General features: G+C 36.6%; 1 protein-coding gene across 1 annotated transcript in view; it reads left to right on the forward strand.

Annotated features, from left to right (window-relative positions):
- The first annotated feature begins 7,272 nt into the window (after window positions 1-7,272).
- LOC142340631 (uncharacterized) overlaps window positions 7,273-15,984 on the forward strand; it is a 39,924-nt gene continuing 31,212 nt past the window's right edge. The window contains exons 1-2 of the mRNA XM_075391324.1: window positions 7,273-7,753; window positions 9,960-10,057. Coding sequence (XP_075247439.1) covers window positions 7,522-7,753; window positions 9,960-10,057 — 330 coding nt within the window. The 5' untranslated portion in view covers window positions 7,273-7,521. The remainder of the gene's footprint in view (window positions 7,754-9,959; window positions 10,058-15,984) is intronic.

Consider the following 15,984-nt stretch of genomic DNA (forward strand, 5'->3'; position numbering starts at 1 on the left):
CAGGGAAATTTAAAACGAATTTTTACATACCTACAGTCGTGGTTACAAAAATTGTACAAAAATTTTACATCAGAGTAAATATACATTTTCGATTTGATGTGAGAGATGCATATCGATATGTTTTTTATTAAAAACCTACATTGTTTAACTTGAACTTACTTTGGTTTTGTTCAATTGTAAAGTTGAGATTTTCGTTTTATAACGTATTTTTCTTTCAAATTGGAATTTCATCTCCGAACTAAGCTGTCAGTGTCAATTCTCGTGATTGGTATTCGTAGCGCGTGTTGATGGCTGGTTTCATTGTCTTTTTATAGAGCGCCTCTAGAGTCATTAAATTAGATTGGTTGCCACACTGGTCTACGATTTTCCACTGGAAAGCTGTTTTATCACGGTTACACTCAATTGCCTGTATTCCCATCGGTGAGTCTGCCTTGGCATGCTCTGCAACCCTTGTGGTAATATGTCGGCATGTCTGACTTACATAGATGGATTTGCATCCATTACAAGTGAGTTCATAAACGACGTGGGATTTTAGGTGTTTATCAAAGATAGACATAAGGCTAGGTAAACAGATCTTAAGTTTCCGAGAGGTGAAAAATGTCTGTACAGGATGAATTTTGTTCAGCTTCTTTACAAATTTATTTGAGATGCCTCTGTACTCTAATACAAATTGTTGTTTCTCAGTATTTTTTTGTTGTTTTACCGCGTTATATGCTTTTCTTTGTTCTTTCATTCGCAGCTGATTAAATGCATTCTTGATAATATTCCCTACACAAAGCCAAGGATATTTATTACGTTCCCAAATTTCTTCATTTTTTGTCAAAGCTTCATGCAACGCTTCCCAATTGCTGGTTGCTTGGAAGAAGCTGTGTAATTTTCCATGTATTTTGCTTTTCTTATGTTGAAGGGGTGCACTTCTACGATAGTTCAGAATTGTTCCAGTATCTAATGGTTTTTGATACCATGTGTAAAAAATTGTCCCCACTGGTTGTACGTTAATTGGCATGTCCAGAAATGGCAATTTGTTTTTGTCATCCGTTTCTAATTTAAATTGAAGATTTGGATGGAGATTTTTGACCGCATATAACAGCTCTTTTGTGTCACCTCTAACTGTTCTCACAATATCGTCGACATATCTTAGAAAAGATTTTGTTTCACACGAATGGTTATGGTCATCTTAACATTTCAACGGCAGAATGAGCGCATCCAAAATTGTTCTTCCATGCTATCAAATTCCTATTCTGTGTTACTGATTTGCTCACATTTTGCGTGAAACAATATATTGTAAATTTCACGCTCAATACCCCTGGAACGTGCTCTCACACGGTATTAGAAATTGCGACAAGTGCTAAATTGTGTGTTGGTTACATTTAGTTGTCTAAAATTTCAATAATGCCTCCCATCCAAAAGCTAGCCAAAATCACTGCCAAAGACGCATCCATTGCCAACCCGTCTTTGTGACACAACCAAATATCATTGCATTTGAAAAGGACGTTTGTGGCGGCTAATTCGAGCAGACGTTTCATTGTTGATCTAAGTATGTCTGGTTTATCGTCCCTAGCATGAAGCAATCGCAGGGCAATGTTAATGGCCTCCTTTACGGGAACGTTTGTGCATAAACTTTTTACATCTAATGATAAAGTTTGTTCTTCGTTTTCAAGTTTTATTTGCTCCAGTGAGTCATTGGTGTTAGTTTCTATGTTTGCTCCTTCATTTTTTTGGGAAAAGGGTGTTATAATATTGGTTAAGTTTACGGTAACAACTTCCTGGGATAGAGAAAACAGGTCTCAGAGGGGTTTCTTTTTTGTGTACTTTAGCTTATCCATACAACCTTGCCGGTTGTGCTCGAGTGGACCTTAGAGCTTCGTTAAACTTAAACGATATCTTCCCTTTTTCCTCATATCCAAAAGTTCTTTGTTTTGTTCTTTTGCATTTTTCATTACGATTTTACCGCAACTCTTTTCAAGTTTTCTGAACTGTTTGCAATTTAATACTTTTTCCAGTTTTTCTGCTTATGTGCACTTTTTCATAACACAAAACCCTACACCCTTATAAAAAGGAACATCAATCAGGGCGTTGTCACGCAGATATTTTTGCACTTTTGCTAATCCTCTATCCGAAGGTGTTTCTCTGATAATTTTTGAGTACCATTTTGCTGCCGCTTCAATTTCGAACAGCTTTTCACCTGGTACATTGTTCTCGTGCAGATTCCTTATCAAACTGTCTATGTCCGCCAAGAATTGCAACTCTTCAAACTTGTCCCGTATTGGATGCTTTGGACCAAAAGCGAGCAAGTCCCTGACGAATCCCGGAAAAATGATATTATCTAGAACCACTACAGTCTTCTCATTCTTGCCTCTCCGAAAGTTTGGCAAGTTTTCCCTGCAGTCTTTTCAGAACTAACTACATGGTTGCGAACTCGGTTGCGCAAAACAAAAATTACGGAGGGCAATAGCTGGTTATCTAAATTCCGAAGGAGAACTTCGACTAGCAGTTCGCTTTTGGTCAGATTGATGATGCGTTTCAGCTGCTGTCGAAATTTCCGACCTTAGCAATTTTAGTTGAAAACTATGCACCGCTGGATCCGAAAAAACATCTGTTTTTGGAACATGAAATTTCAAAAAATCCGGTATATCTGTGCTAAGGCAAGTTTTAGCACAGACGTGGTTAACACCTATCCGAGTTAACCACTCAATAGAAGCTTCTATTAGCAATATCTTCTGCATAACTACCCATTAATTCAAATTCTTTCTTTGTGTCTTAACAAGTACCATACTTAATTCTTAAAAGGTATAATATATTGCGCAAATGCGGCTACTATAACTGGAACGGTGGGGGGGGGGGGGGGGGGTGGGGGTGTTGTAAAATATATGCACACATTAATTGGGGATGGGGCAACGAAAAGAGTTCTGAGAACTGTTCACAATAATATTATGAAGCTTTCCAAATAAAATAGATCTGGATTATGAATAGAGCTGCGATTTTGCTTTCGAGTTCGAGTTCGAGTATTCTGGTCTGTAGGTTTGTTGCCTCTGTCGACCAGCTCCTCCGTGTTGTCCCTTACCCTAGGACAATTCGCGGACAATTCGCTTTATTGTTGTTTCGAGTATTACTGATCTAAGAAGGCATATTGTGTTGTGAAAGAGTTTGCTTTGTTGTTATTGTTATTATTGAGAAAACGTTTTTAGTATTCAATTGCAGATTTGTATGGAAAAGTGAAGTCAACAAATTTTAAGGCTCGCATTTTCCGACATCAGAATATAGTTTCGAAAAAATTGTCCCAACATGTTCAACTTGTGAAATTCAAAATATGGATAATAAAGTAGCGCTCATTACTGGTGGTTGCAGTAAAATTGGATTTCATATCACGAAGTTTCTGCATTCACAAAATTTCAATGTCTGCGTTCATTTCTGTTCTAGCGACAATGCAGCTCTTGAGCTTGTCAGTTCGTTGAATTTATTGAGAAGCGATTCTGCTATGAGCCAAAAGCTTAACTTCCAAGTCGCAAGTACAACTGAAATTCAAGAACTCGTTGATCAAGTATACTTGAAATGGCAAAATTTGAATCTTATCGTTCATAATGCGTCTATATTTACGCCAACTAACGTCCTAGAATCGTCTGAGAATTTTGAAAGCAATTTTGAGTCACATATGAAAGTCAACGTATCGGTGCCGGCTGTGTTAACTCAGTGCGCTGTGAAATACTTGAAATTATCATCATGTTCTTGTGTGATAAATATCTGTGATATACACGGAGTTAGACCATTATCAGGTTTCTTATCTTACAGCGTTTCTAAGGCTGCTCTTATTTCTCTCACACAATCCTTGGCAAAGGAGTTGGCGCCTATCGGTATTCGGGTGAATGGAGTTTCTCCGGGTGCTATTTTTCCTGCCTCTGATGGATTAGAGGACAATTCCGAAGCGACATCTAAAAATTTAGTCAACAGTTTTGGCGACGTTGAATGCATGCTAAATGCCATCAGCTTCCTTATAAATTCAAATTTTGTCTATGGACAGATAATAAATGTCGATGGAGGAAGAACTATCAATCAATGATGAAATAATTTGTATTATTAGAATATATGATAGTTTATAACGTGTTTATGTGTATAAATGTGTATAATATGATAGTTTATAAGAAGTTTAGTTTCTGCGGGTGCTATTTTCCTGACCCTGATGGATCAGAGGACAATTCCGAAGCGACATCTAAAATTTTAGTCAACAGTTTTGGCAACGTTGAATGCGTGCTAAATGCCATCAACTTCCTTAAAAATTCAAATTTTGTCTATGGACAGATAATATATGTCGATTTTTTTTTAAAAAAAAACACGCCAAATAAAGATGTAAAACTTCTCTAGGCATTTTCTCCGACATTTGTCCCTAAGATATCATAGGATAAATACTTTGGATTTGCTGACGACTTCAAAATAATGACGGAAACAGAGTTTAAGCAATTGAGTCGCTTCAAAAATTGCTCAATGGAGCTACGAAAATGACATAAAAATAAACAAAGCAAAAACGAACATTCTGGTGTTCCAAACTCAAGACGAGGAAGAACTGAAAAAAGAAACTGTATAGAATTCGCTAGCAGTCAAACAAAAAGATCTTGGCATTGTAATTAGCCACAACCTCCGAAGAACTGAAAGCTGTGCAAAACGATTGGCAAATTGATAGAAATCGTTCTATTTTTGAAAAAGTAATTCTCCGAAAGCGACAACATCTACAAAACGAAACGCAAATTTTGGTTATGTAGTCGCCGGAATCACCTACGCATCCTGGGTCTGCTATCTTAAATCTGATATGAGAAGCATCGAGAGCATAACAAAAGTCTGTAGAACCAAACAATGCGTCAAACGGAACTCTAATGAACTTTAGTTCCGCTTGACGCGTCTCAAAAAGTCTGATAAAAACTTTTGGGTCCGAGCATCAAAGCTACACAACATCTTGCGGTAAGTCATCGCAAATGCGGAAATGAAAGACAAACTGCTTAATAGGCTATCTCGACTACTTTTGAAGGTCCTTCTTCGAACTCGACACTGGCAGATGACATGATGCTTCTGCGGAAGCTGTAATCCGTACATCAAGCCAGATGTCATTTGAATGGTCAAACAACACTCGTGGCTTCTCCAAAAGTCTATTGTAGTATTGCTAATTGGATAATTGCCGCCGAAATTACCGATACAACAGAGTCTTTATAATTATTTAACTGTCGACTTTGTAAACACCTTAGACTTAGTCTAAGCTGACGGGTATATTAAGAGTGAGCTACGCTGCGCGAAATGTGTTAGTGAAAGAATACTTTATTCACAGCCAATACTGCTGTGTATTATTTAGTACACTTGCATGGCTGTGGCGACTGATTCACTGCCGCTATTGAAACACGTACTAAGTGAAGGACACTGAAGCTATCCAGGCCACTCTTCACAGCAGTAAGTCTGAAACGAATATATGACTAAAGACGAAGAAGAGTCGGCTCCACGAATGACCTAGGAATTGATTCGAAGCTTGTCATAAGCCTCGTAATTAAGTCGTGTTGACTCAAGTTTAAAAACGTACGAGCATAGAGCTTGCTGTTAAAGGAAATCAGTTCCGCAACTCAACAAGCGCAATTCACGCCGCTTTTTCCAGCAAAAAACGTTCACTATTTCTCTCTCTCTGCTCTAGGAGCAAAAACTCTCCTCCGCTAAGCGGGAAACATTGCAGCAATTGTAAGTCTGCCGATTTTATAAAATAAACTTAGAGTAATATTCTCATCCAGCAGTAAGATGAATTTAATTACTTGATTAAGATTAGATACCGCACCAGATCTTTAGCCTAGGATTTACCCCCAACTGTGCTCTGTCAATCCTGTCTGTTTTTCTTAATTAATCTTTATTCCTAGTCTTTTTATTTCTAGCAAAGCACACAGGTTTGGCAATTAGAAAAGAACGTTGTGAGACTTATTCTAGCACTTAATTAAAGTCGCTTAAGCAATACCAGGTTTAACTCTAGTGTGGTAATTAAGCTCGAGCGAATAAAATCCCCACTACACCAGAGCTAAAGCTATACTGCTACTGCATTACTATATCATCGCGGAAATACTGATGCCACAAACTTTTAAAGCTGAATTCTATTGTTAGTAAGATAGAGTTCAAAAACTTTTATAACATACAAGAAAGGTGAAAATGGAGCCATATGAAAGCCTACAAAATATAATATGCAAATCCGACATTTTGTCGAAAATTCGATTTTGTCTCATTATAGTTGACCTTTTGGAATTATAATGTTGAAAGTTTGATATTGAGAATCTACTCATCAAATCTACATAAACACCCATTTTTCAAAAAAAAGTTTGAACCGCCCAGAAACCAAGTTTAATGATGATGGCATGACAGGTTTTTTGTTCATCAAAGTTTCTCTAGATTTGTCTCGTGATTAAATCTAGAAGTCCATTTTTTGGATTATGTCCTTGATTAATGGTATTGTTGGGCAATTTCCCACCAAATGGCTTACTATTCGTGTTTTACAATTATATCTTTCCTGTAATAAAAAATTTAAAAAACACGCAAAAATTAGAGGATCGCCGTACTCTTCCGTGGAAAAACACGTTGAGCTGGCAAGTTTGCAACTTTACCCACACAAAGATCAGCTAGATCCACTTTTATGAAACGTGCAGCCAGATACCACATCAACTACAAAAGCTAAATGAATTTGATGCTGCCATATACCTTTGGAATAAAAAATGTAATAAATTGCAAAACTTTTCCGGTATTTTCGAAATTATCGGGGACTTTATTGACAGTTTAGTTTTCGTTTAATATCTCAAACCCAACGATAAAGTTATTCAGGTTATGTTTTTTAGTACTGCATCTTTTTTGAATTGTAATTTATTTTCTTTTTGGCTTTTACGGCTGAGAGTACGTATCTTTCGAAACGCTACTACTATTTTTCAGTACTTGTTTTTTCAATATCAAAATAATACAAAAGCAATATCTAACTGACTTTTGGCGAATTTGCCCTCGTTTTTGTTGCCTCTGCTTCATCCTAAGTTACATTGTACCTTTGCCCCTGACTTTGTTGGAACTTTCATTGCACAAACTCAGTCGAACGATTTGTTTATTTTTGAGTTGGCTTATTTTTTTTGTCTTGGAGACACCCTGAGCAGGCGTTTTTTTACTGATCAGGTTTTGAATCTTAAAACTTATCGCATAAACTGCTTTTAAAAAATGACATGTTACAAGTTTTGATCTCCTTACCACTGGTTGCATAGAATTTGTCAATTAAAGCTAGGACATAAGTTAAGTTGCCTCGTGATCATTTATTTCTCAGCTCTTCCATGTATTGGGTGCAGGAGTTCCTTGGTTTGCCTGAAGAGACAAAGACCCTTAACACAATCTTGGAACGTTGAAGAAGCAGCGAAAACAACAGGATAGCTTGCCTGGATGATTCAATGACATTCACAACGATATCTTTCATTACCTCTTTAGAGTGAAGAGGCTCTGTTTTACATAAAACTTTTATTTCAGTGGGAATCATGTAGCATGAATTTGTACAGAGCCTTCCGATTTCCACTCAGTGATGATGATCTCAATCTTATTTGTCAACTGCGCAACAAGTTCTGTGTTGTCGGAGTCTTCTCTACTTTTCTCAGTGGCACAAGCAAAGTCCCCGGATTGAGAAAGCGAGATTTGGTCGGCAAGCTTCTAGGACAGGTCATTCAATATGATTCTGAGGACGTGTCAGTTAATGAAAGCTGCTCGCTGGTTATGCATGGTTAGAGCTGCCAACTCTTATTTCAATCCGGTTTACAAAGCCATTTTAAGTGAAAATTTTGTGTTGTCGTAACCTGTACTTACAAGAGAAAATTTTATTAATAGTCTCAAATGAAGTTTAGCGATTATATTTGTAGTGCTGCTAATGCTTTTTTAATGCAATTTTTTGTGCTACCAACTTTTCGTCTAATCGATTTTCGTCATGTCATTTCACGTTTCCCCGTCCGCATCAACGGTAGACACGTAACCAACTAGCTACTTGTCCAGCTCATTCTACCCGTAAGCCTGCACAGTCGACCCTCTCTCCCCCACTCAGCTCAGCACCCCCCCCCCCCCCAACCCACCCCAATCAATCAATCCTAAATCGTAAATTAGCCTCTCGAAGCCGCAGCTAGCTACTAACAATGAATGAGCTGCTTCAAGTTGTTTACGAAGGGAAAAGTACTTGTTTTAGAAAGAAGAATAGTTTTTTTTAAAATAGAAAAGCTTTTGACGTGTTTGAGAGTTATGTTGGAGCAAGCGGTGCCTCGAGCATGCTCGCACGAGTCCCTGCTTGAGATTATTAGACCTCAGAGCTCTAAAGGTACTCTAATGATTTTGCTGTCCTCTTAGAGGAGTAACCCAAGAAGAGTACAAAAATACAAGATTTTTACCTCAGAACATAGTGAGGAAACTTAACCGATTATGTGCACTTCAGTATTCTTTTTTCAATGCTTCAATTGGCTTTCGAGAGAGCTTTTGCTGCCAAATTCATTGTCCTGGAGAAGATCAGAAGAGGAGTTAGTCTGTATAATACAACAAAGCGATCAAGTAATTTCTTAATTTTTGGTTTTACTTTGAATTTTCAGAATTGAACCAGAACACATTTAGGGTTCATTTTGTCACCAGTAGCTTAGCAGGCAAAAAAAAGATTTCTGACACCAATGGATTAAGAATAGTGACATAACACAGTATAGTGGAAAGAAATTTGGATACGCACATTAAATTGATCAGCGCAACTTGAGACCTCCAATGTATATATTTAATTGCTCTTAAACGAAGTTTGTAGCAATTATATTAGTTCTGTCGGTCTATTTTAATTGCTCTCGTAGAGAAGCAATTATTGTAAACGTGTGTGTCTTTTTTATGCAAAATTTTCGCTTGACCGTTTTGACTTTTCGAGTGACTTTTAAGCCCTTGACTTTTTGCGTTTTGCGTGATCTAAAATTCCTTCTCAATCCCAATTTCAAGCAGCTGAACTCAATTTGTGGCAATTTAATTACAAAGGTCAAATGAAAAGTGCGCCAAAACTGGTGCCATTTTTCACTTTAAATCTAATTAGTGGTATATATTAACCTCTAATATGGTTATTTGAAGCCCACTATTGAACTTCTTAGTCCCATTTAGGCTCCCCTTCCCCCGACTGAAGCAGGCTGTTATTGATTAGAGCTCCCACTCGTCGTGCGGGAGCAATTCTTCGGACGTTTAGTCGGTTATGTTTATGCGATTTTTCGCTTGATCGATTTTTCGTCTGGCCCATTTGACTTCTCGCCCTCAAAAACGCTATAAACAGGCAGCGTTCAGCGGGTATTAAGTGTTCTTAGAGCCTTTCAGCTCACTATTATCAAAGTATGCGATTCACCGAAAATATTTTAGAGACTTATACTTACTGCGTGAAGGGCGGTTCTTCGGTTCTTAGAGGTTGAGCCCCCCCCCTCACTTCACCCCCCACCCCAATCCCAACTCTGCACATCGTTCAGGCTGTAAGGGCCCTTGCAGCCAATGACCCTCCTCCCACCGTTGCCCCCACACCCCCTTCCATCACCCCCACCACCCCCCCCCCCCCCCCCCCCCCCCCACTTCGCTCATCTCACGCCCCTTCAATTGAGCTAAAGCTAGCCTCACTAAACCGTGGCTAGCTACTGACAAGGCCAACCACTCGTCGGTCGTTTGAGAGCAATTTGCCCGACGTCAGTCGGTTATGTTTTGTAAATTTGTTCTTGGAGTTTTGTTGATCTGTTGTCCTAAGGTACAGAAGGATTGGGTCCCTGTTTTTTTGGATTGGTGGTCAATTGGAGAACTACTTTTGATGTATTTTTAACAAGTGTGGGGCTCTCTTTCAAATCGGTTTCCTTTCACCTCAACCCTGTACACTAGTCAATTCGCAATTGGAAAAGTTTTTCAAAAGCTCTCACCTGTTCCAAAATTTCAAATATAATCGTTTTTAGTTAACGAGCAGGACGGAGTTGCGGTTTTGGACGTTGTGAGCCCAGTTGAGATAATGCAATTGACAACTCAGATTTTGGGAGATAATAAAGTGTTCAAAGTAAGTAAATAAGAGTGAATGTGTAAGAACATGTAAATTAAGACTAAATGTAAATTGAGAAGATAGGGATCTCTCAGAAATACAGATACAGATTTAAGACTCGAGACAACTAGCACACAATCAATCTACTCTTTTAGAATAGCATCATTGTTCTATAACATCGCATGGTATCTTGTGATAGTAATGGCTGCTAATGCGCTCACTTCCAAGCCAAGCTAGAGCCGACTTTTGTTGCCGCCAATATACAAGTAAAAGTAAACCACCTCCATTGTAAAAGTCAACCACCTCAAGTTTTAGCCTGGAACCTCATTTGATTGTTTTGTTAATACTATTGATTGAATTGATAAACGCATCATGGCAAACTCTGTGGATCTGTAGATCTATAAGTTTTGCATTAAGTTAGGCGGAACAGACATTGAGACCTCAGACTAACAAGTCACGAGTAATTGATGGAAATCAGTTAAATTATGAGGTCTATGATGTTTTGTCACCTCCAGTTTTGTTTATGACCTGAATTGAACGATTCTAATGCTAACATACTACTGTTTTTGCCGGCTAATTTGATGAGAGGTTGGTTGGGGGGATTGGTGGAATCAATATATTTTGAAGCTTGCGACCTATTAGAGTGTGTCATGAAGAAATGAGCGCATTGTTTCAATTATACTCGAATCAAATCACCCAACATAAAGTGTATAAGTAAGAATGAGATGAGAAGTAGGCAGTGTAGTGTAATGTTGGTGTGTCAAATAATTTGAGAGTCGATCCGTCTGAACTTCATCTCAAGTGGTGATATCTTCTGTCCTGGTTGCACGTTGAAAAATATGACAAGTAGAGCAATGGCAACCAGTATGAACAGAATCCAGCAGATGATGGCAGTCTCTGATTGGTGCTGATTCACGTGGATATCTGCGCCCCAGTTCTGAACAAACAACAAATAACACTGATTGTGTTTTGGCCTTCAACTATTGACCATACACCTCAACCACCCCTCCCGTGCTTTAATTCTGAACAAACCAATCAACATTGTTCATAAATTTTGACCCTCGCCTTATTGTACAACCCAACACGCCTCACATGCACGTCTTATTATTGCACAGAGGAATTTAAAAAATACTGATGGAGTGGGAACACCGTAAATATAGAAATAAAGCGATCATTCCTCGTTCTAAAGTAGGTTGCGCTCTTAAGATTGTCCTATTATTGCACCGTAATTAGGGGTGAAATCAATCTCTACGATTGTTCGGCCTCACCTAACTTAAACAGTAGCGGCAAAACGTGGTAATGTTTTGGGGTTTTCGAATCAATTACAACTAATTTCAATTTTGAAAACTAATTCTGAAAAGGGATAGCTATAATCGGAAAGAGCCGTTTTTAAATCACACGTTTTAGAAATTTTGTTTCCGATTTTTGTCAGTCGTGACCTGCGTCTTGAAATTAGCAGCATTAGCGATAACCATGTATCGTATCTGCGCTTTTTTGGAAATGAAAATATTTACATACATCTTAAAAGTTTACTGTATGGCATTCATTGTTTCTGTGATTTGAAAGCTCGATGTTAAGTTTGGCGATGAATTTGGTATAAGTTGGAACTAATCAGTATATTTTTGGTAGTGATCAAGTGAAATGTGAACTTTAAAATCAGGTTGCTAGTCTGTTCAAAAACAGAAAATTCTCACGACAGGCGTTCAAAAGCGAAGTTGAAATGATTAGTGAAAAAGATCAATAATACAATTTCTTATAATCAGTGCGTTTGTGTTTGCTTACAATTTTAGGTAAATATGTCATTCGTAAGTGTTTTTGAAGAGTGCACAATCATGTTGTCAAGTTGGTGTTAAGTTTAACGCTTTTTAAACCCCATTTTTGAATTTTTTTTTCAAGCAAAGAAATTCTTTACTTTCTCGATGCCTTCTCAAAAGGTATCATTTTTTACTGGTTAGCGTTTACGGAAAACGGTTTCTGAAAAGTTTTTCTGTCGATTACGATGCTACATGTTCTCTCTAATGAGCAGCCAATAGAGTTCTGCATTATTGTTCCGACCCCCACTTTAGTGGGGAGGGAGGAACTATATACTCAACTGGCCGACCGATATATTTTGGCCGACCGATATATTCATCGTAGAGAATTGTGAGTGGTATCATTAAAAAGCCCGTCCAGCATAGAATACGGAATTAAAAAGTTTTTTGATTTTTCGGGTTTTACAGAGAGTTATCGAGGTTTAAGTTTTTGTGAACATTCGACTATTTTTGTTCACATTTTCAGTAATTTTTGCTAAAATTCGGCGCAATTTCGCTAATATATTTCAACAGAAGTTAAAATTTTTAACGGAAGATTGTTGTTGTTATCGTTTGAGATAGAAGAGCGTTGCTGAATTGTTGGATTGAAGTTCTCTTGGCTAATATTTTTGATAAAATTTTAAAATTTCAAAATGTTCATCAAAAATGGCACAAAATATGCTTTTTTGGTCCACTTTGTTAAAGTTTGCCAGACTTGGTGACCTAGAAACCTTAACACAGACGCCTTAATCTCAAAAAGAGCACTAGTTGCAATTAGGCACCGTATAAGTCTTCTGGAATTAAAACTTTACCGTTTTTTGCAGATTTATTTCGATAATTATACATAATGCATCTTTTTCAATTTTTGAAGAATTTCACACAACAATTGGTCTAATTCGCAAATACTTGGAACACTTGGTCGGTTTGCGGGGCGCGCGGCGAAATCAGGGAGAGGTTCGATAATATCATGGACTCTTAGAATCGTAGATTTTTTGGTTTTTTATTTTGATGCTGCTTTTTTTCAAAATAATTTGCTTTTGTTCTTTTAATGTTAATTACTGACAATTTTATATTCACGGCTCCGTTAATGACAGCTCCAATTTACGTTACTTTGAGGTCGAATGTAGATACAGTTTGTTTTCAGAGAATCAAAGTGTTTTTTATGGCTTTGAGCAAGAGTTTTAATAAAATTTAACTGAATTATTGTCTTTTGCCTTCAATTGTTATTCTTTTGGCAGTCTGATCTTTAAGTTTATCCACTCAAAGATCTAAGTTTCTTCATCAGGAGGTGCAGGTGAACCTTTTCCATTCATTCGGTTGTTACCTAATGTCTCTTAAGCTGTTGAATGTATTTGTTTTAAGGAAACTTCTGTCATTTTTTGAACTTGTCAATTTTTATTACTTTAGTCAACATGTTGCTTATTCTCAGTAAGTACAGGTCAACTTTTCCACCTTATTGAATAAAAACTATTTTTTTGGCCGATATTTTTAACAGAAGGTTTTCTTGCTTTTGGTACTAAGAGTTTTTATACAAAATTTCTGATTTTTGTGCATAATGGCCCATTTCTGCTGTTGTTTTTGTTTCTTTTGTAAATTGTCGCATTATTTAACAATCTAACTGAAAAAGTTTACAACATTTGAAACTGAGTATAATTTTTGTTTTTATAACATATGGTTTGAAAGGCTGCGACACTGTTCTCTTGCAGAAATTGGTAGAGTTTTTTACCCTTTATTTGTTGTTTATTTTTGTTGTCATATGCCAAATATTGTGTAATTTAAGGTCTCAGTGGCCAACTATAGATGAACAATTGAACTTAATTAATTGATTTTGGTAAATAATTTATGGCTGATTTGACTTTCGAATTAAATTTCTAGAAAAAAAAGAGTAATAGTACTCTTCATTTTCTCTTTTTGTTCTGGTTTGCGTTTTTTATGTATTTTACAATGTTGTATCATTTTTGTAAATTCGCCTCATTATTTAGAGCTCTCTTTAATGTTTTGTTGAATCAAACAGTAATTTTTCTGTTGTTTTAATTTTTTAAATGATGTCTTCAGGGCTTAGACAATGTGTTTCAGAAAAATTTTGTGGAGTTCAGATACTTTTCAGTTTTTGTGGTTCTTTTTGTTGTCATTTTGTGATGGTCGTTTTACAAAAAGACTTCACGATAATCAAAGGAGACGCAAATGAAGATGTTATATTCTCGCGGTGAATATCTTATATATTTAATGGCTTCAAAACTGGTTTCGTAAAGTTGTTTTTGAAACTTATTAGTTCAGCTTGTTTTTAATGTTATTTTATAATCAAATGATTTAGCCACATTAATAACAGTCGCAATTAATTTTTCGAGTAGTTGCAAGAAAAACTGTCTACTCTTTTAGTCGAAAGCTTTTGCTGGCTATGAATTTTGAAAATATTTGTTAATAAAAAAGGGATAGGTTTTTGAGATCAGCCAATTTTATTTTTGTTAAATTGTAACTAAGCATCTCTATATATAATTCACCTCATTTATCTTTTGAAATACAATTTGCTCTTCATAATGGTTTTTTTCCTCAAATGATCTTTCTTTTTGGAACAACCAGTTTTCCTAACACCAATTTTCGTGATTTTTGCAAATTTGCCCCATTTTTGTAGGTTTTTTCTTTTCACAGTATCACAATAATGGGCGCCATTTGACTTACAAATATTGTCAGCTGCAAAAAATGCAAACGAAGATTTTTATTGTTTTTAGTGATCACCCTAATTTTTAATTGATTGGTGTTATTATTTGATGTGTTTGTCGTTCTTTTTGTGGTCGTATGACATATCCTGGATAATGAAAGGCCTCAGTCGCTCTCTATTGAGGTATAAAAGACTCTCTCAATGATTTCATTTGATGCGTAATGTTTCTAGTCAGTTCGAATTAATACTTTTAAAAAAAGCAATGTTTTAATAAACTTTTGTCGCTTTTGCTCATTTCCAGTCGACTTGTTGCCAAGTCGCATTGAGGAAAAGTCACATATTTTGTTCCAAAAAGTACCGGTTAATCATCTTAGTATAAATTTTATCTGATGCCCTTTTGATTTGGTTATTAGTAGTTTTCAAAAAATGGACAAGGAGTTTTGGTCGTAATTAATATTTGTAACTATTTGATTTTTATTGCCGTCTTTTCTGGTAGTCATATCATGGTAGCCACAGTTCTCACAGACCATCTAGAGTAGATTGTTTTATTCTTTTAGTATTTTGTTGAACGATATGTTGATATGTTAATTTTTCTATCTCTTCCTCATTTGGTAGACGATTAAGTGAAAAATGTACATGAGCGGGGTCGGAACTTAATGTGCGAACGTACATTACCGAGCCTCCTTGTTTGTTGTTTTTAATTTTGTTTTGAAATTTCAGTTTTCCAAAAAATCATATTGCTGTTTATGTATTGATTTTTAATACAATACTGTTAACCAATTAATGTCTTGAATATATGCGGAGACTAAATTTTGAGCATATGATGCTTCAAAACTTGAAAAATTCCCGGAATTTTTGGCAACAAATTTAATCTATTGAAAATGGACTCCCCACGAAAATTAATTAACAATGAAACTATTGATTGATTTGAAATGTGAAGTTGGTCACAACTTTCTTACAGAGGTCGAATTCGTTGTTCATGACATTATTTCTTGGTACATTTTGATCTTCGTAGAATATATTTTTTCGGAATAGACAAAGGAAATAAGGCGTTTATACCTCAATTTACAAAAAAGTGCATTAAAGTGAGCAAACCTGAAGTTCTTGCTTGTCTAAGGTGATGTGGCAACAATATCAGAGTGAAAAATTTGTTTGTGGAATTTGCTGTTCGAATGCAAACCTGGAATTGTGGAAGAATGAAGCCGTTAGGTGAAAACTCTCGAATGTTTGGCGCTGACCCGTTGTACCTCGAGCCCAGACCCATAGTGTGAATTGTGAACAGCTAAGAATGGATGAGGCAGGCAATTAGCTGACAAGATGGAAACTCTCCGTTTCTGTTGGTAGTTAAAATCAGGACAAGCAGACACTACTAATCAGTGGGAGATAAGAACAGAATTTCTAACGAGGGGAGGTTATTGAGGTACTTGAAAGAGACAGGACAGAGGTGAAGACAGTAATTGCATTGGAGTTTGGAGAGTTAAATTTGAGGCTTTTGT

This window comes from Convolutriloba macropyga, chromosome 6, assembly GCF_964194025.1.
Source record: "Convolutriloba macropyga chromosome 6, txConMacr16.3, whole genome shotgun sequence".
Classification (NCBI taxonomy): Eukaryota; Metazoa; Xenacoelomorpha; order Acoela; family Convolutidae; genus Convolutriloba; species Convolutriloba macropyga.